Source organism: Oncorhynchus mykiss, chromosome 25, assembly GCF_013265735.2.
Source record: "Oncorhynchus mykiss isolate Arlee chromosome 25, USDA_OmykA_1.1, whole genome shotgun sequence".
Taxonomy (NCBI): Eukaryota; Metazoa; Chordata; class Actinopteri; order Salmoniformes; family Salmonidae; genus Oncorhynchus; species Oncorhynchus mykiss.
In genome coordinates this window covers 17,315,852-17,342,386 of record NC_048589.1, presented here as the reverse complement: position 1 = coordinate 17,342,386, position 26,535 = coordinate 17,315,852, and the positions used below count along the sequence as shown (strand labels likewise).

The 26,535-nt window shown below is 41.4% G+C and overlaps 2 protein-coding genes across 3 annotated transcripts; one reads left to right on the top strand and one right to left on the bottom strand.

Annotated features, from left to right (window-relative positions):
• Window positions 1–86: 86 nt before the first annotated feature.
• LOC110505467 (uncharacterized protein C14orf28 homolog) lies at window positions 87–6,918 on the top strand. 2 transcript variants are annotated; one of them, XM_021584702.2, is made up of 6 exons: window positions 87–312; window positions 2,808–3,332; window positions 5,283–5,372; window positions 5,460–5,594; window positions 5,834–6,018; window positions 6,117–6,918. In XM_021584702.2, the coding sequence occupies exons 1-5, from the start codon at window positions 227–229 to the stop codon at window positions 6,015–6,017; spliced, it is 1,020 nt and encodes a 339-aa protein (XP_021440377.2). In that variant the 5' UTR covers window positions 87–226; the 3' UTR covers window position 6,018; window positions 6,117–6,918. The 2 variants fall into 2 exon arrangements, with proteins under 2 accessions (XP_021440377.2, XP_021440376.2); XM_021584701.2 differs by having other exon boundaries at window positions 5,834–6,028.
• Window positions 6,919–7,819: 901 nt separating this feature from the next.
• On the bottom strand, window positions 7,820–17,726 carry LOC110505464 (kelch-like protein 28). Its single transcript, XM_021584699.2, has 6 exons — window positions 17,358–17,726; window positions 15,619–15,879; window positions 14,865–15,502; window positions 14,274–14,717; window positions 12,383–12,591; window positions 7,820–11,857 (listed from the first exon to the last, which is right to left on the bottom strand). Exons 2-6 carry the CDS (start codon window positions 15,877–15,879, stop codon window positions 11,694–11,696), a joined length of 1,716 nt encoding a protein of 571 aa, XP_021440374.1. The 5' UTR covers window positions 17,358–17,726; the 3' UTR covers window positions 7,820–11,693.
• Window positions 17,727–26,535: the final 8,809 nt, after the last annotated feature.

Here is a 26,535-nt window from a genome sequence, read left to right as displayed (position 1 = left end):
AAAGATCTTTTAGACAGCAGGTGGCAGCATTGCACTTCTGAAAAAAGGGCTGAAGGGCGTAACAAAACAATGAATGTGGGCGTGGCTATGTGGTGCAATGGGCGTAACTTGACATTGCTCAGGATGTTTTTAAGCTTTCTCGAGGGTTACAGAAAATACCAATAGTGGTCATATAAGGATTTGTGGCTGTTGGCCTGAATTAAGACATGAAGAAATACAGAGAACGATGGAGAGCAAATTCTGCATTTTGACCGACACAGAAGACCTCAGAACCCTAATTTCAAGTACCGAAAATAATCAGCAAATTGAAAGGTAACGCGTTAGCTAGCTAGCTAAATTTCATTGGCGGGGCTAGCTTGCTAGGCTAGCAAACCAATAACTAAATATATTGCCAAACAGTAGATTAACCGATATCAACAGTATTCAATATTGCATCGACAACTAAACGCATCAATACTAGGTTTTAGAAGGTTGCACTTAGCTAGGTAGCTAACTATCTAACTAGCTATTTTCATAGCTAGCTAGCGTTAATACTAGTCAGTTACAATGGAGGTACATAATTAACAAGTTTAATGGTCTGCAAACTAACGTCAGCTGGCGTATACCATGGTGTGTGTTGCAGTTTGCGTGCAAGAGCATTAATTATAGCTAACTAACGTTAGCTGCCATGTTCATCTTCTATTCAATTTATCAAATTATGTTGACTACAATAACAATGCTGACTAAAAACTGATAATATATATTTTTTTTATGTATAATGTAACTGGCTGTATTTATTACTCGTGTTATTATTTTTCTATTTGTTTTTTTTATTCTCTGCACTGTAAGCATTTCACTGTTAGTCTACACCTGTTGTTTACGAAGCATGTAGCATAAGATTTTATGTAATTTTACCTGGGATTGCATTTCAAATGTGCATCAGACAGTTTGCTTGCTAACGTTTACAAGGTGATCCCTGGGCTCTGGCTTGAGGAATGTTTTGCAGTACACTCATTTGTACTTTAATGAATTAGGCATTTAGTAAATAATGAATACATTCCTTCATCAAGACCATACAGGAAAACCCTTATTAGTCATAAGGACGATTTAGGATCGAGGATATAAGCTGAGCCTAGCTCTGTTTAAAATCAACTTCACTCACCCCTTAGCCTAGGAGAATGATAACTTATACAGTGCCTTGCGAAAGTATTCGGCCCCCTTGAACTTTGCGACCTTTTGCCACATTTCAGGCTTCAAACATAAAGATATAAAACTGTATTTTTTTTGTGAAGAATCAACAACAAGTGGGACACAATCATGAAGTGGAACGACATTTATTGGATATTTCAAGCTTTAACAAATCAAAAACTGAAAAATTGGGCGTGCAAAATTATTCAGCCCCCTTAAGTTAATACTTTGTAGCGCCACCTTTTGCTGCGATTACAGCTGTAAGTCGCTTGGGGTATGTCTCTATCAGTTTTGCACATCGAGAGACTGACATTTTTTCCCATTCCTCCTTGCAAAACAGCTCGAGCTCTGAGGTTGGATGGAGAGCATTTGTGAACAGCAGTTTTCAGTTCTTTCCACAGATTCGATTGGATTCAGGTCTGGACCTTAACTTGGCCATTCTAACACCCGGATATGTTTATTTTTGAACCATTCCATTGTAGATTTTGCTTTATGTTTTGGATCATTGTCTTGTTGGAAGACAAATCTCTGTCCCAGTCTCAGGTCTTTTGCAGACTCCATCAGGTTTTCTTCCAGAATGGTCCTGTATTTGGCTCCATCCATCTTCCCATCAATTTTAACCATCTTCCCTGTCCCTGCTGAAGAAAAGCAGGCCCAAACCATGATGCTGCCACCACCATGTTTGACAGTGGGGATGGTGTGTTCAGCTGTGTTGCTTTTACGCCAAACATAACGTTTTGCATTGTTGCCAAAAAGTTCCATTTTGGTTTCATCTGACCAGAGCACCTTCTTCCACATGTTTGGTGTGTCTCCCAGGTGGCTTGTGGCAAACTTTAAATGACACTTTTTATGGATATCTTTAAGAAATTGCTTTCTTCTTGCCACTCTTCCATAAAGGCCAGATTTGTGCAATATACGACTGATTGTTGTCCTATGGACAGAGTCTCCCACCTCAGCTGTAGATCTCTGCAGTTCATCCAGAGTGATCATGGGCTTCTTGGCTGCATCTCTGATCAGTCTTCTCCTTGTATGAGCTGAAAGTTTAGAGGGACGGCCAGGTCTTGGTAGATTTGCAGTGGTCTGATACTCCTTCCATTTCAATATTATCGCTTGCACAGTGCTCCTTGGGATGTTTAAAGCTTGGGAAATATTTTTGTATCCAAATCCAGCTTTAAACTTCTTCACAACAGTATCTCGGACCTGCCTTGTGTGTTCCTTGTTCTTCATGATACTCTCTGCGCTTTTAACGGACCTCTGAGACTATCACAGTGCAGGTGTATTTATACGGAGACTTGATTACACACAGGTGGATTGTATTTATCATCATTAGTCATTTAGGTCAACATTGGATCATTCAGAGATCCTCACTGAACTTCTGGAGAGAGTTTGCTGCACTGAAAGTAAAGGGGCTGAATAATTTTGCACGCCCAATTTTTCAGTTTTTGATTTGTTAAAAAAGTTTGAAATATCCAATAAATGTCGTTCCACTTCATGATTGTGTCCCACTTGTTGTTGATTCTTCACAAAAAAATACAGTTTTATATCTTTATGTTTGAAGCCTGAAATGTGGCAAAAGGTCGCAAAGTTCAAGGGGGCCGAATACTTTCGCAAGGCACTGTACCTTCATGTTGTCTCCTTAGGACAAAGACTTTGTTTGAGGAGATCCGTGCATCCATCAACAACAATGAAGAAGAGGACCGTTCCTTTTGGAGGCCTGTGCTCCCATGGGGGGGTGTCTACACCATCAAGGCGGGGAGGAGGGCCATCTCATGCACGCCTCTGTATGTTAAGATAAGCCTAAAGAACACCTGCACAATTGACGGGTTCCTCATGATCCTCTATATAATACTGAGAGACAACCATAGCTTTCCCCGAGAGGTGGGCATCTTTCTGGGCAGGCAGTTTGTAGAGCATTTCCTCTACCTGATGGACTCATATGACTACACCACCGTTAAGATGCTGTGGATCTGGGACAGGATGTCCAAGAGGCAGTACCGCTCAGTGATCCACCATGCAGCGTTGGAGATCGATCTGTTTGGTAACGAACATGAGAACTTCACCAAGAACTTAGAGACAATGCTGTCCACTATGCAGGAGAGCCTATGCACCAACTGGAGCTGTCCTGCTCGCTTCCAGGAGTTCTTACAGAGAACCATCAACATCAAGTAAGAGAGGCAGAGGCTGTAAGTCAAAGTCTGATAGCTGGTCAGTGTGGGAGGATTTTATTTGTTCTGTATCTCCCAGAGTTTCTGATCAGAGAACAGTGATCCTCCATTAGTATATAAATGAATAGTTAGTTACTACAAATAAAGTATGAACTCAGTTAGTTCAGTGGGGTGAACTGGACTATGTCCAAATGGGAGGGCCTTCCTTGTTTCTATTGCTGGCTTTGCTAATTCTTCTGGACAGCTGGTCTACACCTCTGTCTTCAAGAAGCTTTTATTTCTTCCCCTTGACTCGCTGCTTGACTAAAATAAGGCCCAGCTGTCTATAATGCTCACAGCAGGGTTGTGCTCAATTCAGAATTGACTCCCATTCAACTCATGAGTTGAAATTGAATTGGCCACACCCCACATGTTGAGTTTGAGTGGCAGGAAGTAGAATTTTTAATTCTGTGCAATTCAAAGAAATTCCACACAGTCATAGAACATAAGAGTGTAATTGAATCTGGCAGGTGGGTTGTTCCACATCAAAAAGCACATAAGATTTTGACACCATCTCCAATTGTTCTGAAATTGTTTGTAGTTAGAAAGAGATAAGATAAGCATTTCTGCACCATTTTGTTGATTGCACCCAAATTGGCCATTTCAATTTATAGGATTTATATAGTATTCAATAAATATAGTAGCTAATGTTCGATTTGCACAAAAACCTCTTCTTAACAATGATTACAATGTGAGGAATCCAAGTAATTGGTCAAAGGCCAGTATACAGTATCCGTTCTCTGTTTGAAGAGTTGTATGAAGCTGCAACCTTGGAGTGTTCTTTCATACCATGTAATATATTCTTTGTGATTTTTTTTTAAAGGATTTTTTAAAATCAATTGTATCATCAATATTTTATTTGAATGTATATAACGACATGCTTGATGTTTTATATACAAGATGTATATTTGTATAGACTACACATAATATACTCTGAGTGTACAAAACATTAGAAACACCTGTTCTTTCCATTAGACTGACCAGGTGAATCCTGGTGAAAGCTATGAACCCTTATTGATGTCACTTGTTGTATCCACTTCAATGAAGGGAAGGAGACAGGTTAAAGGTATTCTTCGGGATTTTGGCAGATGCCTTTAGGCTAGTAGATACCCATAGACTTCCAGTCATTGTGCTAATGCTAGTTAGCATTGGCTCGCAAAACTACCTCTAACTTCCTTCATACTGGACACAGAGACACAAAAATGGTATCCACGAGTTCGTCTGACTCTGGGGAATTAAATAAAGGACATCTGCCAAAATTCCAAAGGGTTTTTCACTCAACAGTTTCCCGTGTGTATAAAGAATGGTCCACCACCTAAAGGACATCCAGCCAACTTGACACAACTGTGGGAAGCATTGGGGTCAATATGGGCCAGCATCCCTGTGGAACGCTTTCAACACCTTTGTGGAGTCCATGCCCCAACAAATTAATTCTGTTCTGGCGGCAAAAGGGTGTACAACTCAATATTAGGAAGGCGTTCCTAATGTTTTATACACTCAGTGTTGAATAGAAGAGGCATTTGAATTTCACAAAATTCAATTATATTGCAATTCTGTATCCTGTTTACTACTTGAATTGAATTGGAAAGAATTGAGCATAATCCTGGCTCACAGTAGAAAATAATGAAGAGAGCAGTTGGTTTCTAAACAGCTCTGGTTCAATCTCTGCCAGAGCCTTATAAAGGTATGTTTACCCACAGTTGGCTGTATTTAGACAGTGGACTATACCTATTACCAAATCAAAACTATTTCAGTTGTTTTCATAGGTGCTTTTCTTTCTGGTGGAGATTAAAATTATGAATTAGGTTTGTGTAAATGCATCTATGTAGCCTAATACTGGTGATGGTTAGAGTTAACCCTAACTACATGGTGTTCAGAGTTCAACTTCTTAACCTTGTTCTTCTTTCCCAGTCCTCCTCATGAGCTGCCCCATAGAGATCCCATTCAGTCAGCGGTGGAGGAGTTCTTCTGTCCCAAAATCATTCTCTGCAAAGAACTGGGGTGAGACATAACGTGAATGTTGAACCATCATATCCTATAATCTCTCCTGGTCTTTTCTATGATGCTGACTGATTTCCTGTTGTGCAGGTGTAATGGGTTGAGGGAGTTCTCTCAGAGGGTCTTCTGCCATGGCCCACCTCCTTTTGTCATTCTCAACATGCAGCTATGGAAGTCTGAGGAGCTGTCCTACGTTCCTTACCATCTGGCTCTGTCCCAACACAGGTAAGGAAACCATGTAGAGCAGGAGGACTCCGATCCCAGCCTCATTGTCTGATGCTGTTATTTTTCTCCCTGGTTGTTCATTTAATGTCAATATCGCCCGTCTGGTTTTTTTATTTTGTTGAAACAGTAACCTCCTTATCTGTACTTTGCTATTTTCATTGATTTCATTAAGCTTTTTCTGGTAACCGAGACTGGTTTTTAACATGCTAAAAAATACAACCGTCTCTGCTTTTCAATAGGTACTCACTGGAAGGTGCCACACTCTTCAACAAGGAAGAGCATCACTACTCTGCAGCCTTCCAGATAGACGGCTACTGGATGCACTATGACGGGCTGAGGAGCGACAATCTGATCCTGTTAAACAAGCCCCCTGAACTCCTGCTGCTCTCTTCCCTTGTCTACATCCGCGCCTCAGACAAATGAGGTGCACAAAAGTAACCAAACAGGGATGGGGTCAGATCCATTTTTCATTACTTGAATTAAAATTCTCCTGAATAGAATTAACCCCAACTTTGTCACCAGGGTCCTGACGGGACACAGAAGGAAGGAGGGAGACACTCGACAGCACTAATAGAAAGGAATCTTTCGAAAATTGCTCACCCTACACTTACACCTTCCTGTCTTTTTGTTGCCCTTAGTTCACAGAAAAATAACCCTTTACCTTACATTTAGTTAATCATGGTTTTGTCTTCCATTCCTCAGTGAGAACATGCCACAACTTTTTTGTTGTTGCACCAAATCATATTTTAATGACATGTCAACAACTTCCTTGTTCTGTTTTATACTTTTAAGATTATTTTTGAAATGATGTGCTCTATTTTGCCTTACTGTTGCCTCTGAAACTCTGTGTGCAAAGTGATAAGTGCGTCTTCTCTTTGGGCATGCTTGGAATCCAAGAATTTATGTATGAACTATAGTAGTTCTGGGCAGGTATGCATATTGAAGAATGGACTCGAACTTAAATAGTTTTACTGCGTAAATGTTTGTTGAAAAGTTTGCTTGCAGTGTGTTCTCTTGGGTGGGATGGCATTCAGAGAAGCAAATTCAGCTAATTCAACTTTGATGTAGACTTGTCAACAGGGTATATAAGCTAGACCAGCAAAGCTTCTGTGAGAGTTGGTACAATACTACAATCTATTTGTGCATACCAGCCCTGACTTCAGATTAAACTGGTGCTTTTTTAAATACTATTTCCACTGTGGTTTGAAAACATTAGAAACCGTTTAAGTATTGCTTTGTATGTTGTGGAAATTCAATCATTATCCTTGATTTACTTGCTTGTTTTAAATTGTCCATTAAGCTTTTTTATTTATCCATTATTTTACCAGGTAAGTTGACTGAGAACACGTTCTCATTTACAGCAACGATCTGGGGAATAGTTACAGGGGAGAGGAGGGGGATGAATGAGCCAATTGTAAACTGGGGATTATTAGGTGACTGATGGTTTGAAGGCCAGATTGAGAATTTTAGCCAGGACACCGGGGTTAACATCCTTACTCTTACAATAAGTGCCATGGGATCTTTAATGACCTGTCAGGACACCCATTTAACGTCCCATCCGAAAGAGGGCACCCTACACAGGGCAGTGTCCCCAATCACTGCCCTAGGGCATTGGGATATTTTTTAGACCAGAGGAAAGAGTGCCTCCTATTGGCCCTCCAACACCACTTCCGGCAGCATCTGGTCTTCCATCCAGGGACTGACCAGGACCAACCCTGCTTCGCTTCAGAAGCAAGCCAGCAGTGGTGGTATGCTGCTGACTACTTGATGTCAGTGATTGTTAGAATACATGCTCCAATAATTGTATAACATCAGTTCTGTCTTAATGTCAGTAATTACTTACAAGTACCCCAGCAAAGTGACATTACAGAAGTGCTTCTTGAGTGCTCGCTTGTTTGCCTTTCATAGTAGCATATGATATCCTGCACAATTCAATAAGGTAAATTACTACATCCCAATCTAAAGATGTCAAACCTGTAGTAAATATTAGTATACAAATGTGATTTTGTAATGCATTTGATAATTTAGAAATGAACAGAGCATTGAACCATCACATTGTGCCTCTTGCCAATTTATCAGTGTACAATTTCAGTCTTGACAGAACTACATAATGAAACTCTTAGAACAAAAATACTTGTATCTATGCTTTCATTGTTAAGTTCTTTTTTACCAATACAAATGTTTTATATGCGAACGTGTCTGTTTTCGTTGCTTGTGCACCATAACTAAGAAACAAGAGCCAAAGAACAGCGTGCCTTTAAGGCAGGCATTTATTCATTTTAACTCGGTACAACGGCACACACAAACTGGCTAAAATGTATGTTCAATCAAAGCATGATAACATTTTGGAAACAAAAATACTGCTTCTACATCAAGGTTCTTGTAGTTCCAGTAATAATCCACAGGATATAGAATTCAACATTTTCACCTTAAGCCAGTTCAGACACTCATGGGAAATGTAAAAGAAGCAGAGATAATTTGGCTAACATTGACATCAGTTTCAAATGACTTCCTCCAGACTTGATTTTAGTATCCCCTCTGCATTCATAAATAAAACAAGCACTTTGGTGAGTGGTGGCAAAACAAGACATGGTTAGGGCATGATAAAAGTACACTTATTTTTCTTTGAAAAAAATTCACATTTAGCTATACATCCCTTCATTTTGCAGTTTCACGTTTTCAGATTGCACGTATGGTCAAAAAATGTCCCTCCACAGCACAGTAAAGACTAAGTCTGTATACATTCATCCCTAAAATGTATGTTGTCTTCAATATCCCCAAGGATAACATCTTTCAAAATGTAGTATCAAATGCTTGACAATGGATGGCAGCTGCAGACAATCATGCCTGCGTGATTTTCACTCTGTTCTGGCTCATCCTCCCAAGATGTTGTGGATGGACAAATGCCTAATTTGCCTAACATCAAGAATTGAAACAGAAAAGCCCAATTGCAAGAAAATCTAAAAGGGAAAAGACTATTAAATTAAAATGGTTAATGTAATACAGTATTAGTTCATTTTATACTATGTGCACTAAGTTATCTTAGGATGTTCCAAGGATGTCATATTTCACCTATTGCAATATGTTGGATTTGCGTTGATTATTCATACGAAGGACATTGAAGAAAATGAAAACCAATTCATGGTTATGTGAATAGGAGCTGTACATTCATGCAGGTTGAAATGGCATATTTACTTCCACCCCATGGCAGCGTAAACTTTTTTTGCAATCGTAGATTAATTTAGATGTTTCCACTGTGAAATGTTAAAGCCCACTATTCTAAGATGGGGGGGAAACAGCAGCAGGTCTAACCATGAAACAACTTGTTTTAGTAATAAATTCACTTTTAAAGGCAATTTAACATCAACTAAGATTCAACCATCAGCATTTAAAGAAGAGAAGTCAAGTGAAGAACTTGCATGCTTGTTCAGACAAGCTCTCATACTGCTGAGATGCTGACAATGGTCTCTTATTGCTAGAGCAAGAATAAACAGTCTTAAGATGTTTGTTTGGGGGGCAGGGCTTCCCTTGATCTTAATTTATTACGTCTAAGGTAACGTTTAGAGGGTAAGAGCTAAAGAGTATAGGTAATCACAATTGCCAAGTGTGTAAATGGAACACAACACAGCACTGTAACTGCAAGGCTGCTCTCTGGTGAGTAACTAGATCAGATGGCTTAGAGCAAGACCCATACAGTCAGTCTTGTGCCAATCTTACATTACATGCAAACTGGAATTTTTACTGGAATACAATCCATTTGATTGTCTGCAAACTTTCCTCAGTACATGTGAATTGACTTGCACAACATTGTTAATGGCTCTTCAAAGATGAGAGCAAACGATGCAAAGTGGGATGGGGAAAACAGAGACAAAAGGTTTGAACGGTGGTGGTCTTTCAGACAATATAAAACGTGTGATAACGTCACAGCAATGATACGCCTTGACTTTTGAGGCTAAATTCAAAGCAAAAATAATTATCCACAAATGTATTGCATTGTTTAAATTCCATGAACCTAAATTGAGACCTATGTACAAATTGAAATTGCACCACTCATCAATAAGTCCAGTAAGTGCAATGCAGAGCTCCCTTTAAGTTTTCCTCATGTGCAAACATCTATAAAATGTACAATACAAGGAAACTGCTCTTACACTCTGGACCAACAACAGGGACTGAGTTTCTTGATCTATAGTCTCATGTTACCTGTCCTTCAGCGTGGCCCCAAGGCTACAACACCCAGACTCGGCCTGCAGCCATTAACCCAGGCGAGCACTTTGAGCTCAGTCATGTCTCCATGCCCTTGTCTGTCTGCCATGTCTCTCTCTGTGACAGTGACAATTTTGCTTGACATAGAACACAGCCCTTACTGCTCCATATCCACCCCATCCATATGACAGAATGTCACACGTACTATGCATTAGCAGTGACAATAACCCTTTTGATTCTGGCACACAGGAGAAAGTTACACCAGACTTGTGAAAGCAGGTAATCTTTTGGCACTTCACAAGGCTGTGTATATGTACTCTTGCCTGAGCTCCTCAGGAAGACCTTGGCCACATGTGGCTTCTCACACATGCTTCATCAGAGCAAGCAGAGAGCGGGGGTGTAGGGGTCATTACATTTTAGGCATTTTGCAGACACTCTTATCCAGAACGACTTGTAGGAGCAATTAGGGTTAAGTGCCTTACTCAAGGGCACAGAGATTTTTCCCCTAGTCGGCTCAAGGATTCAAACCAGTGACCTTTCGGTTACTGGCCCAACACTCTTAACCGCTAGGCTTCTTCCTAACCCATTAGAGACCAACAATCTCAGACTTTCTTTGTGAGGAAATTGGCAGTGAGCCATACAACCAGATCCACTACTTCATAATGCAGGGACAATGTTTCAGACAAACTATCGCTAAACGAATGACAGCAGTGGGGCTCAAGAGGGAAAGCATCAGATCATAAATGGATCCATAGATGGTACCTAACGAGTCCAATTTAAAAACGGGGCTCAAAGTAAAGACTGGTGGTTGAGGTATTCCAGTCACAAGCTTGCCTTCTAGCAAGACACTGCTTTATAGCATGGGGGCATTTTGATGCACAACCAACATCTACAACAACACAGAAGAACAAATAAAAGAAACCTGATACATTGAGGCAACACAGACAACAGCTGAATCCTAATAGCACCAGTTAGTATTGTGTACAAACCCAACAGTGAAAAGCAGGACAGGATAACTTCAATACTTATGAAGAGGGATGAAGTGTGACCCAACCTCAGGAAGATGTAACAGAAGCCGTAAGATGGGGATTTATCAATTGCTCCGAGGATGAAAGACAGGTGGCAAGTACTCTCAAGAGAATTCAGTGGGGTTTGTTAATCCTTCACAACCTCAACCCTTGAATCAAATACATGTATACACACACACAGCATAACTAGTAACCCAGTGCAAAAAAACATTTACAGGCAATGCACTAGAGGATATTATTATCTATACATTTCTTTAAATTTAAACTATTTACAGAGAAAAAAAGGCAGCCCTTTAAGTGAATATAAATATTCAGATCTCTCTTTGTGAAGCACTGATTTAGATGCAGACATTTCAAACTGTGAGCCGATCACCTTGCCTGAGCTTTAGTCCTGCACACAGACACAGAAGAACAATCATGCGTCTACTCACAAGCATACAGACACTCTGCGCCACACACATACTTTAAAGATCTAGTGAAAAAAAAACAACTGGAACATGTTCTGCTCATAGCAGAAAAAAATGAAAAAAATGAAAAAAATAAAAAGTCTACAATTAAAAAAGTGACAGTTTTCACCCACGGTCCTGTGAAAAGTTGTCATTGTGGTCTAGCAGCAGTCATCTCTTCTCTGTGACAAGATTCATGGTGATCTGCTCCTCTCCTCCACCCAGACCCTTTCACTCTGGCCATCTGTGGTTCCCTGGTGCCAGCCGGGCTCATTCATCCAGCAACAAGCTCTCTCTCTCTCTGGGATCCACAGCAGTGTGGAGGCCTCCTCAGCCTGTTGGCGATGAATGGAGGGAAGAAAGAAAAAAAATAGCCTTTTGTCTAAGTCTTCTTAAGGAGTCCTACCCAGGGGTGCCATGGGTCAAAGAGCAGTCATGCCAAAGTTACAGCGGCAGTACATCATGCCGCTTGAGTCCAGCCAGCTGTCTGTGATGGGGTCGTATCGCTGGACAGTGTTCAGGTAGGATGATCCCGAGTGACCCCCCACCACATAGAGATAGTTGTCCACGATCGCGGAGCCAACCCCTGGGAAGATAAATATTATAAATGGTTATTCCTGGCCAGGAATAATAGGTCAACTTCCCAGCATCAACATAAACCTCTCTCTCCCTCACCAACTTTAAACATCTGCTATCTGAGCAGCTAACCGATCGCTGCAGCTGTACATAGTCCATCTGTAAATAGCCCACCCAATTTACCTACCTCATCCCCATACTGTTTTTATTTATTTACTTTTCTACTCTTTTGCACACCAGTATCTCTACCTGCACATGACCATCTGATCATTTATCACTCCAGTGTTAATCTGCTAAATTGTAATTATTCGCCTACCTCCATCATGCCTTTTGTACACAATGTATATAGACTCCTTTTTTTTTCTACTGTGTTATTGACTTATTGTTTACTCCATGTGTAACTGTGTTGTTGTCTGTTCACACTGCTATGCTTTATCTTGGCCAGGTCGCAGTTGTAAACGAGAACTTGTTCTCAACTTGCCTACCTGGTTAAATAAAGGTGAAATAAAAAAATAAAAGTAATTTCCCAACTCACCTGTGCGTGGTTCATTCATGGGCCGACAGGCTGTCCACTGGTTCTGGTGTGGGTCATACCTCTCAATGCTGGACAGATGAGATACCCCATTGTGTCCCCCAACCACAAATATGAACCCTAGCATGACACCCACAGCAAAATTGATCCGTTTGTCTGCCATGGGGGCTACCATTTCCCAGGCATCCTTGCTGGGGTCGTACCGCTCCACACTGCACAGTAGAAAGACAGAGTTAATAAATTAAACACTGTCCTTCAAGTGGCACAGTTATAGTCATACTGTACATTGACAATATCACTGCTGTCTTTTTAAACAGGTTAGTACAGTAGCAGGAATTATAGCCATCATAAAATGACTGACTCACTTTTTCCTGTACCAAAGCCAATACAATTCACTATTGCTATTTTTTGTTCTTAGACATTATATAGCTGTGCCATTGTCATCTCAAACCAATGCAGCCCCATTTAACGAGGCCATCTATTCCAGTCCTATATTTTTCTGGCAATATCAAAGCAATGAAAACCTCGACAACGTTGTCGGAAAACTGTCAATTTGGGAATTACCTTGGAACAAATAAGTCCCCACAGCTTCCCTGTCCAAACACATTCTCCTGAGGGGTTTGGGGAGTCAAGGAAACTGTAACACATCCCTCTAGTCAACAACAGAGGTCTAACCAGCAAGCCAGCACTTATTCTATGAAAGCAACTACAGTGCCCGCTGTATTATTGGGTCAATTCCTTCTTTTGGTTCTATACTTTAAAAGTTGGGATTTGAAATCAAACAATGACTACGAGATTAAAGTGCAGACTGTCAGCTTTCATTTGAGGGTATTTTCATCCATATCAGGTGAACCATTTAGAAATTACAGCAGTCCCCCTATATTAGGGGAGCAAAATAATTGAGACACTTGTGTATTATAGTAGTAAAAAGTATTTGATCCCATATTCATAGCACACAATGACTACATCAAGTGTGTCGACTCTACAAATTTGTTGGATGCATTTGCTGTTTTTTTTGGTTGTGTTTCAGATTATTGTGTGCCCAATAGAAATTAATGGTAAATAATATAGTGTGTCATTTTGGAGTCACTTTTATTGTAAATAAGAATAGAATATGGTAGTATGATATTTCTGCATCTAACTTTGTCACTCATCAATATTCATTCAGGATTATCTGTAGTCATGGTAGCATCCACATAGAAGTGTTTAGAAACAATAAAAGTGACTACAAAATGACAGTACATTATTTACCATTAATTTCTATTGGGCACAAAATAATCTGAAACAACCAAAATAAACAAATGCAGCATCACAGACTTGACGTAGTCATTGCGTGTTATAAATATAGGACCAAATACTAACCTTTTTAATACACAAGTGAATTTGTCCCAATACTTTTGCTCCTCTAAAATGTGAGGGGGGGGGGCGATCTACACAAAGTGCTGTAATTTCTAAAAGGTGAAAATCCCCACAAATAAAAAAGCTGACGGTCTGCACTTCAACATCACTCATTGCTCGATTTCAAATCCCATCTTTTAAAGTATAGGGCCAAAAGAAGAAAAAATGCTTCACTGTTCCAATAATTACAGAGGGCACTGTATAACCATCTGAGTAGAAGACAACAAATCCTGTTTTTACAGAATATGGGTGGCACCGCAGGCTAGTAACAGAGCAGGGGGCTGAAACTCTTTGAATGGATGGATCAAAGCATTCAAAGGTTGTGGGGTCGACCATAAATAACCTTTCTGATGTGAAAACGGTCAACGAACAAAAAGGTTGATGGCAGGTTTTGAAGTAGACCTAGTATTTCAAAAGTCTATTGGAACCCTCATGAGCAAAGCCTGTGAAAATCCGTAATACCACCGCAGATTGGCTAGATGAAGTGAAAACGTACCTGTTCATATGGGCGGGTCCATAGCCACCAATGGCATAGACCATGCCATCCAGCACAGCCGTGGCAAAGCAGCTGCGTGACTTGGTCATAGGTGCCACAGGCTGCCACTCCTTCACCTTGGGGACATATTTTTCTACAGACTGTAGGTAGTACTGGCCATCATAGCCCCCCAGGGCATAGAGCTCCCCAGCCAAGACCACCACCCCCAGGGTGCTGCGACACTCTGCCATACGCTCCACTGTGGACCACGTGTTGCTGTCAGGGTCCCAGCTCTCCACTGTGCTCTCATGTCTCCGATAGCTAATGCCCTGTCGCATGTGTGTGGCGATACCACCCACCACATACACCTTCTGGTCCAACACTGCCACTCCAAACTCATAGCGGGGCACACTAAGAGGGGCAAGCCCAATCCATGAATCAGTTTGAGGGAAGTACATTTCCATGCTACGAGAGAAAGAAATAAGTTACATTTGTTCAATTTCTTTCTAATTCACATGAAACAAATTAAGAATCTACATATTTAAAAAATAAAAAGGGGTGGGGGGGGTTGACAAACAGTTTTGAATGATTCTGTTTGGGGCTCAGCATTACCTCTCGAGGGTGGCAAAGAGTCCAGCCTTGCCTCCCACAGCAAGGAGCACTTTGGCAGCACAGCGTGGCCTTGTGGACAACACCGTCTGGTAGGAGAGCCGGTGCTCAGGCATGAAATGGTATTTGAGGGCCTCATTGAGGAGGTGCTTGCAGGCGTGGTCATCCCGGATAAGGTGGTTGGCCTCGTAGAGGCGGGTGAGGAACTTAACGCTGAGGAAAGGCAAACGGACACAGTGCAGTAGCTGAGCTAGGTGCTGCTGCCGCTCAGTCACATCGTACTTGATCCACGACTCCAGGGCGTAGAACACAGTCTCTTCCGTTACCACCTTCAGACAGTCATTTGACACTATTTCATCCAATTCCGCCCGTGTCAGCTCAAAGAACTCCTCTGTCAGGCACACCTCTTCAAAATTCTGACAGATGAATTTAGTGGCAGCCAGGCAGAGATCATGGCAGCCATAGGTCTCAGCAAAGCGTGAGATGCCTATACAGTTCCCAGCATCTAGCTGACTCTCTAAGAAGGAGCAGCACTCCTTCAGCACCAGCTTGACCTGGAGCAAGTTAGCAGCTGGCAATAGGGACTCCACTCTTTCCTGTGAGATGAATACCGTGCCAGTGTAGGCATACTCAACAATTGCCTACAGGGGGAGAAATAAAAAACACAATCATGCTATTAAAAAGCCAGACAAAGTGTGCTTTTAGGAAACAGAGTGGAATCTTCCAAATGATGACAGTGAGCTTAAATGAGCATTACCTGTAGCGCAGCCTCGTCAATGCACTGAAACTCCACCTCGGAGGTCTCCTTCTCTGACAGGTTGCCCGTGAACATGGCCTTGAAGTAGGGACTGATGCTCGCCAGCACCACTTTGTGGGCATGGATCTTGCATTCACCCACGCGCAGCACAATGTCGCACAGCTCATGGTCCTGCCGCAACAGCTGGAGGCCTTGCAACAGCTGCTCAGAGTGGGGCCGCGTCAGACTGGCAAGCATATAGGACTGGGCCTGCTGGTCCATCTTTGAAGAAAAAACACACATTACCATGCAGTCAAATGTAAGGGACACGTACAGTTTAAATAGACATTGTTGCAGCATAATCTCCATGTAAAGTTGCAGGACAGCCTGATAACAGCATCAATTTCATGAAACCAAAATACAGAACTATAGACAAGTGGAGGAGGAAACTCAAGACAACAATTCCCTCTCCAGGTCAAATCTAAGGGAAGGACTGAATTGACTTGCAGTATCTAGCAAGGTAAACACGTGAGCCACCTAAGTCATGCCAATATGGTTTATGCTATAGTTAAGTACAACATACAATATGCAGTGCACAGCATACAATATATCTGAGTGTGTGTCTACACGTTTCATATCAGGGATGCGAATTAGCTAAATCTGATGAGTAGGGAATGGCATTTTAAAAAAATGGCCTGATAAAAGAGGACACAGCAACTGAAAATCTAAGCAGCCTTTTATTTATTTACACAAAACGGTGAAAAATATGTATATCAACAAGAATTCAGTTTGCCTTGATAATCCTTTAGTAAAGACGTGTTCTTTCACTATTGAATGCGTACAGTTTAGCTCCCTTAAATCGCTAGAATTGAGCAAATTTCATCTAGCTAGCTAGTTATATGGCCAACTAGCTAATAATAACCCCAGTTACTAAATAATATTAAAATGTAAGATGTTTAAGAACTCTGCCATAGCTACCTGTCAAACATTGCCATCTAGCTACGGTAGTATATTTGGCTATGCTAGTAGCTTTGCATCTTCAAAGCATATTTCGACCAAGCTTGAGCGACGCCTCAAAACTGCAAGGCTCCGTTAGCTAGCTGTCAAATGTTGTCAGCAAACTAGCTAGTCTACCATTGCTTAGCTATAACTAAACTGAGCGAGCAAGCTTGCTAACAGTTTAGCACAACAACAGCATCTATTTGCCAAATATCGGTGCTCCAATCCTTTCAAAACTTGTCGAGGACCTGTAATGAATACCAATGTAAAATATTAACATTACATTTCTCAAGGGTAACGTCATCTGTTTAGCGACTAGCAAAGGTGTATTATGAACCCTACTAGTTTAGTTAGCTAATCTGGATAGTATCAGTAGCTGCCTTCGCGACGTCGGCCCATTTAGCATAAATAGCAACAGCCTTGCAAGCTACAAAATTACTGTTCTGATTTTTCAGACTAGCTGATGAATATTGCTTGCATTTTATAATATAGCTAGTAATAATGCGTAGCCTGCAATAACCGGGCTATCGGATGTTTGAGGGGTTTGAGGCATCGTGTGAGAAATTAATTTAGCTAGCAACAAGGGTGTTATTTCCAATGCATTACCACGAAGCCAGTACACTGTTGCTGCTAAAATAAAAACAGTACTAATCAAGCTAAACATTGATCTCCAGCTTGTTGAGTGCTATCTATTGTAACGTGTGATAGCTACTAGCTAAATATCTTCAAAAAATGTTCAACACTATGCAAACTAGACAAACCTGTGTTGAGCGTCAGATGAGCCGACAAGATCGGTTTTATTGCAGCAGCGGAGTATAATCCAGAAACCGCAGGAACCCCAGCGTCTGTCAGGAAAACAAAAACCAAACACTTTATGCTGCGTAATTTTTAGGAGCAAGCCGGGTACTTCTAAAGGAATGGTATATTTGTAGCTATTTTGCACACATTGCCATTGATAATCTTTTTTTATACACAACCATAGTACATCATACAAGTTAGAACGGAAAGAAGGCAACAACCAACTAGGAGTCATGAAAATAAAATACAAATATCAACATAAAGAAATCCCAATTTTAATTTGGTATGATGAAATAGTGTAATACTTTGTCAATTCGCTAAATTGACAAATGTACAGTAGCTTTATGGTAGAAGTTGCACTCCCTCTGTTTCCCAGCAGAGGTGCCCAGCAAATCAATATATGAGGCTCTGCTGGTATCAACATAGTCATTAGAAGGGCTACAATATCACAATTAGTCATTTATAAACGTATTTGAACAAGAACAGTTATGATATACAGTGCCATCGGAAAGTATTCAGACCCCTTGACATTTTCCATATATATATTTTTTTTTTCCTTAACCAGGCAAGTCAGTTAAATTCTTATTTACAAAGATGGTCTACCCAGGCCAAACCCTAACCCAGACGACGCTGAGCCAATTGTGCGCCAACCTATGGGACTCCCAATCACGGCTGGTTGTGATACGTGGAATCAAACCAGGGTCTGTAGTGACACCTCTAGCATTGAAATGCAGTGCCTTAGACCACCCCACCACTCGGGAACCCACGTTAGAGCCTTATTCTATGGATTAAATAAATAAAATATTACTAGTCCAACGCTCTAACCACTAAGCTTGTCGCCACCTGGGTGTCAGAAGGGGGAAGCAGAAAATCAGTTTAATATCATCCAAATAGCCATAATAGGAGAGACCATGTGAGAATATGACAGAGTCAAGTGATTTGGTGTATAAAGAAAAGAGGAGAGGGCCTAGAACGGAGCCCTGGGTGACACCAGTAGTGACAGCATGTAGTGCAGACACAGATCCTCTCCATGTCACCTGGTAGGAGCAACCTGGCAGGTAGGATGAAATGCAGGAGTGTGCAGAGCCTGAGAAGCCCAGCCCTGAAAAGGTGGAGAGGAGGTTCCCGATGGTTCATGGTGTAGAAGGCAGAGGATAGTTCTAGGAAGATGAGAACAGAGAAGAGAGCGTCAGCTAAGGCAGAGCGGAGAGCCTCCATGACACAGAAACGTGTGGTCTCAGTTGAGTGAGCCATCTTGAAACCTGACTGGTTATGCTCAAGAAGATCATTCTGAGAGAGATAACAAGAGTTGGTCAAAGACAGCACGCTCAAGTGTTTTGGAAATAAAAGAAAGAAGGGATACTGGTCTGTAGTTTGATGTCAGAGGGGTCGAGTGTTGGTTTCTTGAAGAGCGAAACAACTCTGGCCATCTTGAAGTCTGAAGTGTGGTCAGGGATGAGTTGATGAGGTAAGTTAGGATGGGAGAAGGTCTCCAGAGATAGTTTGGAGAAGGGAGGAGGTCGAGGGGGCAGGTTGTCAGGCAGCTGGACATCACTAGCCGCAGAATTTCATCTGAAACTTTTTTTCAAAGTGGTTGACAAAGTCAGTCACAAAGAGGGAGTAGGGATGGGGAAAAGAGTTTCCCAGGGTTTGACCTGTAGTTTGAAATGTAGATTGATAGAAAGCAGCTTTAGCAGTGTATACAGAGGAAGAGAAGGCAGAGAGGAGGGAGTGGATGGATTATAGATCCTCCGGAAGCTGAATTTTGTCTCCATTTTTGCTCAGCTGCCTGCAGCCCTGTTCTGTGGGCATGCAGTGTCACTCAGCCACAGAGCAGGTGGGGAGGGGACAGTAATAGTCAAAGGATGTGGAAAGGGAGGAGAGTAGGGTAGAAGAGACAGAGACAGGAGGAAAAATTAAAGCAGAAGGTATAGATTATAGGATAGAAGAGGAGAGAGTAGTGGGAGAGAGAGAGCGAAGATTGTGACGATACCTGACCATCTGGGTAGGGGCCGGGTGGGTAGCGTTGAAGGAGAGAGGTAGAGAAAAGGAAACAAAGTAGTGATCGCAGTAAGATTGCACCAAGATTAGTAGACAAACAGCCTCTAGTAAAGATGAGGTCAAGTGCATTGCAGGCAGCCTTGAGTGGGAGGGGACTGTGAAAGGGTGAGGTCAAAAGAGGAAAGGAAAGAAAGAGGTGGAAAGAAATTAATCCAAGTTAGGCGTCGGAAGGTTGAAGTCACCCAGTATAATGAGTGGTGAGCCATAGTCAGGAAATTAGCTTATCAAGGTGTCAAGCTAGAGTATATAAATTGTTGAAAGATCAGTGTACATATTTTATATATATATCATGTGTTTAATAAACTTGGCTATTTGTTCATGTAGTGTGAAATACAAAGATATCACTGTACACTGATAGTTAAAAAAAATGCATGGGCAGCACCATTGCGTAAGACTTCCTATGGATTAAGGATTGATCACATATTTCCATCCAGGTCATCAGGAGGGATCAGCCAATGAGTTATAATCATGAGCAAACGTTCCATAACTGCAGGTGGCGGTAAATCTAGTGGTGAACGATTCCAACTCCTGCCATCAGAGTTGTTGGAGTCAACCCTCTTGTAGTGGAAGAATGAGAGAAGGTGATAATCGCAACTAGCAATTAGCAACTGGCAGTCTCATGGAAGTCACGCCAGGAGAGGTGTGACGACTAATGAAACTTGAATTGATGAAATGAACCTTAGTGTGAATTAAAATATCATATTTGGATTGTTTTAATAGTTTATAAAGAGCTATGAATTCTGATATGTTTCATTGAACTGTAAGTGCTATGGATTTATTGTTACAGGGAAACTATATTATTCTGTTTGTCGGATGGCGGATAATTCAAAGTGGAGCGACACGGGTGTGCTCTTATCATACAGTGTTGAGGTGTGATTATTAGATTAGAGCAGTGGTTCCCAAACTTTTTATAGTCCCGTACTCCTTCAAACATTCAACCTCCAGCTGCGTACCCCCTCTAGCACCAGGGTCAACGCACTCTCAAATTGCCACACACAAGCTATACAATATATTTATTAAACATAAGAATAAGCGTTACATGGTCGCTGCCCATTAATAAAGTTAACCGTTTTCACTGTAGTGTCCAAAACATCTTTCAAGCTCTTCAGGCATTCTCTAGGCATTAAGAGCCTCTCGGTCGATGCTGCAGTGTACCCAAGTGGAGTCGGGAGCAACTGCTTGCAAGCGCATTACCACTCCACTATGTCTCCCTCATGTGGACCGTTAGTGGAATTCCTGCCAGAAAGTAACGGTTAATGTGATTGGATGTTAATTATTTGACTAGGCTACCTGTATTTAACAATTGTGTTGTTATTTCGCTGAACACTAATTTAATTTTATTTTTGGCAGTGAAACGAGGCTACCTCACCCAAATATATAGCCCGTTGGAGAATATAAATAGACTGTTTGAAAATGTGAAGGATTTAAAAAAAAAATGTGAATCACATTTTTATTTGGCGTACCCCCGATGGCAGTTTGGGAATACCTGTAGAGAATGCTGGTGAAGTTTTATGCATTTTGTTTTAATGTTTTGGGCCATGCAAGGTTATATTAATTAGACGATAGGAGATATTTGGTGCTCTTGGAAGAAAAAAAGCTGGGCTTAAACCTAGATCATGGAGTCATTGGTAAACCGATCTCCTGACGTAATTTTGTATGTCATAGTGATTAATTTTATATGCTGTTAAGAATTAGGATATTTTGTATTATATTTATTGTGAAGATTTTTGGTATGTACCATTTGTTAATTGTATTCTTATTGCGTAACTGTAATACATCTGATTACTTTTAAATGGATATGAATCGTAGTCCTCACATTTCTGAGTAATATTCCTTGAATTATTATTTGACATGTCTAATGGTTAATATTATTGACAATATACATAGCATATATACTCGGTCTCTAATTGTGCATCTCTGAGTTAAGGTTAAGTCAATAATTTAATGCTAAGACATAGATTGCAAGATATTAACTCCTTGTTCCTCAGCCACTTAATAATTGCATAACGGTAAACATAGACTCTAGCATTTTATAGTATTCCGAGTGGTGACGCAAGGCTCGCAACCTTGGCTATACCCACTGATTACGATTATGGGTCTATAGCGTTCACATAATACTGGAGTCAGATTGATAAATGTAGTTTATTATTCAATGTAATTTTTACACATCTACATAATGGAGACCTCTCATCCTCAGTCGATGGGGATTTCCACCACCCTACATAATGGTTGGATAATTTCCACCAAACTGAATGGAGACTCATCCAGTTGATGGCTGACCAAAACAAGACAAAATTAGATACAGCTGAAATGTCAGTGTGATGAGTCACTAATAAACTAGTGGATTGAGCGGTTTGACAATATCTACTAACCAAAATATTCAAGCTAATCCGTAGCCTACGCCAGCCTAGCTTCCTACGGTAAATGTTTCATTGGCACCATTTATAATATTTTATTTTTTACACCAAAAACAAACATACATTTACAACGTACAAACACACACAAACAACAACTACATACAGTGCCAACAGAAAGTATTTATACCCCTTGACTTATTCCACACTTTGTTGTGTTACAGCCTGAACTGAAAATATATTAAAAAGCTTTTTTTTCTCACCAATCTACACACAATACCCCATAATATAAAAGTACTCCATAATATAAAAGTACTCCATGCTCACAGCTACAGTTGAAGTCGGAAGTTTACATACACCTTAGCCAAATACATTTAAACTTAGTTTTTCACAATTCCTGACATTTAATCCAAGTAAAAATTCCCTGTGTTAGGATCACCACTTTATTTTAAGAATGGGAAATGTCAGAATAATAGAGAGAATGATTTATTTCAGCTTTTATTTCTTTCAACACATTCCCAGTGGGTCAGAAGTTTACATTCACTCAATGTATTTGGTAGCATTGCATTTAAATTGTTTAACTTGGGTCAAACTGTTCGGGTAGCCTTCCACAAGCTTCCCACAATAAGCTGGGTGAATTTTGACCCATTCCGCCTGACAGAACTGGTGTAACTGAGTCAGGTTTGTAGGCCTCCTTGCTCGCACATGCTTTTTCAGTTCTGCCCACAAATTTTCTATGGGATTAAGATCAGGGCTTTGTGATGGCCACTCCAATACCTTTACTTTGTTGTCCTTAAGCCATTTTGCCACAACTTTGGAAGTATGCTTGGGGTCATTGTCCATTTGGAAGATCCATTTGCGACCAAGCTTTAACTTCCTGACTGAGGTCTTGAGATGTCGCTTCAATATAGGTGCATAATTTCCCTTCATCATGATGTCATCTATTTTGTGAAGTACACCAGTCGGTTGGGATGGTGTTCTTCGGCTTGCAAGCATCCCCATTTTTCCTCCAAACATAACGATGGTCATTATGGCCAAACAGTTCTCTTTATGTTTCATCAGACCAGAGGACATTTCTCCAAAAAAGTATGATCTTTGTCCTCATGTGCAGTTCCAAACCGTAGTCTGGCTTTTTTATGGCGGTTTTGGAGCAGTGGCTTCTTCCTTGCCGAGTGGCCTTTCAGGTTTTGTCAATATAGGACTCGTTTTACTGTGGATATTGATGATGTTGTACCTGTTTCCTCCAGCATCTTCACAAGGCAGACCTGACTGCCCTCGACCAGCACAAAAACATCCTGTGGCGGACTGCAATAGCATCGAATAGTCCCCGTGATATGCAACTGTTCAGGAAAGTCCGGAACCAATACACGCAGTCAGTCAGGAAAGCTAAGGCCAGCTTCTTCAGGCAGAAGTTTGCATCCTGTAGCTCCAACTCCAAAAAGTTATGGGACACTGTGAAGTCCATGGAGAACAAGAGCACCTCCTCCCAGCTGCCCAATGCACTGAGGCTAGGTAACACGGTCACCACCGATAAATCCATGATTATCAAAAACTTCAATAAGCATTTCTCAACGGCTGGCCATGCCTTCCGCCTGGCTACTTCAACCTCGGCCAACAGCCCCGCCCCCCCCGCTGCTCCACGCCCAAGCCTCTCCAGGTTCTCCTTTACCCAAATCCAGATAGCAGATGTTCTGAAAGAGCTGCAAAACCTGGACCCGTACAAATCAGCTGGGCTTGACAATCTGGACCCTCTATTTCTGAAACTATCCGCCACCATTGTCGCAACCCCTATTACCAGCCTGTTCAACCTCTCTTTCATATCATCTGAGATCCCCAAGGATTGGAAAGCTGCCACAGTCATCCCCCTCTTCAAAGGGGGAGACACCCTGGACCCAAACTGTTACAGACCTATATCCATCCTGCCCTGCCTATCTAAGGTCTTCGAAAGCCAAGTCAACAAACAGGTCACTGACCATCTCGAATCCCACTGTACCTTCTCCGCTGTGCAATCTGGTTTCCGAGCCGGTCACGGGTGCACCTCAGCCACACTCAAGGTACTAAACGATATCATAACCGCCATCGATAAAAGACAGTACTGTGCAGCCGTCTTCATCGACCTTGCCAAGGCTTTCGACTCTGTCAATCACCATATTCTTATCGGCAGACTCAGTAGCCTCGGTTTTTTGGATGACTGCCTTGCCTGGTTCACCAATTACTTTGCAGACAGAGTTCAGTGTGTCAAATCGGAGGGCATGCTGTCCGGTCCTCTGGCAGTCTCTATGGGGGTGCCACAGGGTTAAACTCTCGGGCCGACTCTTTTCTCTGTATACATCAATGATGTTGCTCTTGCTGCGGGCGATTCCCTGATCCACCTCTACGCAGACGACACCATTCTATATACCCGTCATTGGACACTGTGCTATCTAACCTCCAAACAAGCTTCAATGCCATACAACACTCCTTCCGTGGCCTCCAACTGCTCTTAAACGCTAGTAAAACCAAATGCATGCTTTTCAACCGATCGCTGCCTGCACCCGCATGCCCGACTAGCATCACCACCCTGGATGGTTCCGACCTAGAATATGTGGACATCTATAAGTACCTAGGTGTCTGGCTAGACTGCAAACTCTCCTTCCAGACTCATATCAAACATCTCCAATCGAAAATCAAATCAAGAGTTGGCTTTCTATTCCGCAACAAAGCCTCCTTCACTCACGCCGCCAAGCTTACCCTAGTAAAACTGACTATCCTACCGATCCTCGACTTCGGCGATGTCATCTACAAAATGGCTTCCAACACTCTACTCAGCAAACTGGATGCAGTCTATCACAGTGCCATCCGTTTTATCACTAAAGCACCTTATACCACCCACCACTGCGACTTGTATGCTCTAGTCGGCTGGCCCTCGCTACATATTCGTCGCCAGACCCACTGGCTCCAGGTCATCTACAAGTCCATGCTAGGTAAAGCTCCGCCTTATCTCAGCTCACTGGTCACGATGGCAACACCCATCCGTAGCACGCGCTCCAGCAGGTGTATCTCACTGATCATCCCTAAAGCCAACACCTCATTTGGCCGCCTTTCATTCCAGTACTCTGCTGCCTGTGACTGGAACGAATTGCAAAAATCGCTGAAGTTGGAGACTTTTATCTCCCTCACCAACTTCAAACATCAGCTATCTGAGCAGCTAACCGATCGCTGCAGCTGTACATAGTCTATTGGTAAATAGCCCACCCATTTTCACCTACCTCATCCCCATACTGTTTTTATTTATTTACTTTTCTGCTCTTTTGCACACCAACATCTCTACCTGTACATGACCATCTGATCATTTATCACTCCAGTGTTAATCTGCAAAATTGTAATTATTCGCCTACCTCCTCATGCCTTTTGCACACATTGTATATAGACTCCCCCTTTGTTTTCTACTGTGTTATTGACTTGTTAATTGTTTACTCCATGTGTAACTCTGTGTTGTCTGCTCACACTGCTATGCTTTATCTTGGCCAGGTCGCAGTTGCAAATGAGAACTTGTTCTCAACTAGCCTACCTGGTTAAATAAAGGTGAAAAAAAAAAAAAAAAAAAAAAAAAGGTCCTTTGATGTTTTTCTGGGATTGATTTCCTTTTTTCGCACCAAAGTACATTCATCTCTAGGAGACAGAACGCCTCTCCTTCCTGAGCTGTATGACAGCTGTGTGGTCCCATGGTGCCTCTTTGGGATAGGCGGGACGCAAATGTCTCAACTGGCCAATTGTCAGGGAAAATGCAGAGTGCCAGATTCAAATAAAATACTATAAAATTCACACTTTCATTAAATCACACATGTAAGATATTCAATTAAAGCTACACTCATTGTGAATCCAGCCAACATGTCAGATTTTTAAAATGCTTTTCGGCGAAAGCATAAGAAGCTATTATCTGATGATAGTACCAGCAGTAAACAAAGGGGTTAGCATATTTCAACCCTGCAGGTGCTACACAAAACGCTGAAATAAAATATAAAACATGCATTACCTTTGATGAGCTTATTTTGTTGGCACTCCAATATGTCCCATAAACATCACAATTGGTCCTTTTGTTCGATTAATTCCGTCCATATATATCAAAAATGTCCATTTATAAAGCGCATTTGATCCAGAAAAAAACAGCTTACAAAAAACGCAACGTCACTACAAAATATTTCAAAAGTTGCCTATAAACTTTGCCAAAATATTTCAAACTACTTTTGTAGCGTTAATTATTATTATTATTATTATTAACGTTAATAATCGATCAAATTGTAGACGGGGCAATCTGTTTTCAATACAGGAAGAAAACAAACCAGCGTTACTTTTCACGTCTTGCGTTACTCACAAAAGTGTTACCTAGTTCCTAGTTGGTTTACTTCTTTATTGCACAAAGGAATAACCTCAACCAAATTCCAAAGACTGGTGACATCCAGTGGAAGCGGTAGGAACTGAAAACAGGTTCTTAAGAAATATCCCTTGGCAATGACAAATCAGGCAACAGAGAAGGGGGGAAAAAAATTCTGAACAGTTAGTCCTCGGGTTTTGCCTGCTACATAAGTTCTGTTATACTCACAGACATGATTCAAACAGTTTTAGAAACTTCAGAGTGTCTTCTATCCAAATTTATGAATGATATGCATATCTTATATTCTAGGCATGAGTAGCAGGAAGTTGAAATTGGGCACGCTATTTATCCAAAAGTGAAAATTCTGCCCCC

Coding starts and splice junctions, on each gene's coding strand:
- LOC110505467 (XM_021584702.2), top strand. CDS start 227: ATGGAGAGCAAATTCTGCATTTTGACCGACACAGAAGACCTCAGAACC. Junction 313..2,807: donor AATAATCAGCAAATTGAAAG/GTAACGCGTTAG, acceptor TTGTCTCCTTAG/GACAAAGACTTTGTTTGAGG. Junction 3,333..5,282: donor CAGAGAACCATCAACATCAA/GTAAGAGAGGCA, acceptor CTTCTTTCCCAG/TCCTCCTCATGAGCTGCCCC.
- LOC110505464 (XM_021584699.2), bottom strand. CDS start 15,879: ATGGACCAGCAGGCCCAGTCCTATATGCTTGCCAGTCTGACGCGGCCC. Junction 12,592..14,273: donor GGACCCGCCCATATGAACAG/GTACGTTTTCAC, acceptor TCTACTGTGCAG/TGTGGAGCGGTACGACCCCA. Junction 11,858..12,382: donor CATGAATGAACCACGCACAG/GTGAGTTGGGAA, acceptor TTATCTTCCCAG/GGGTTGGCTCCGCGATCGTG.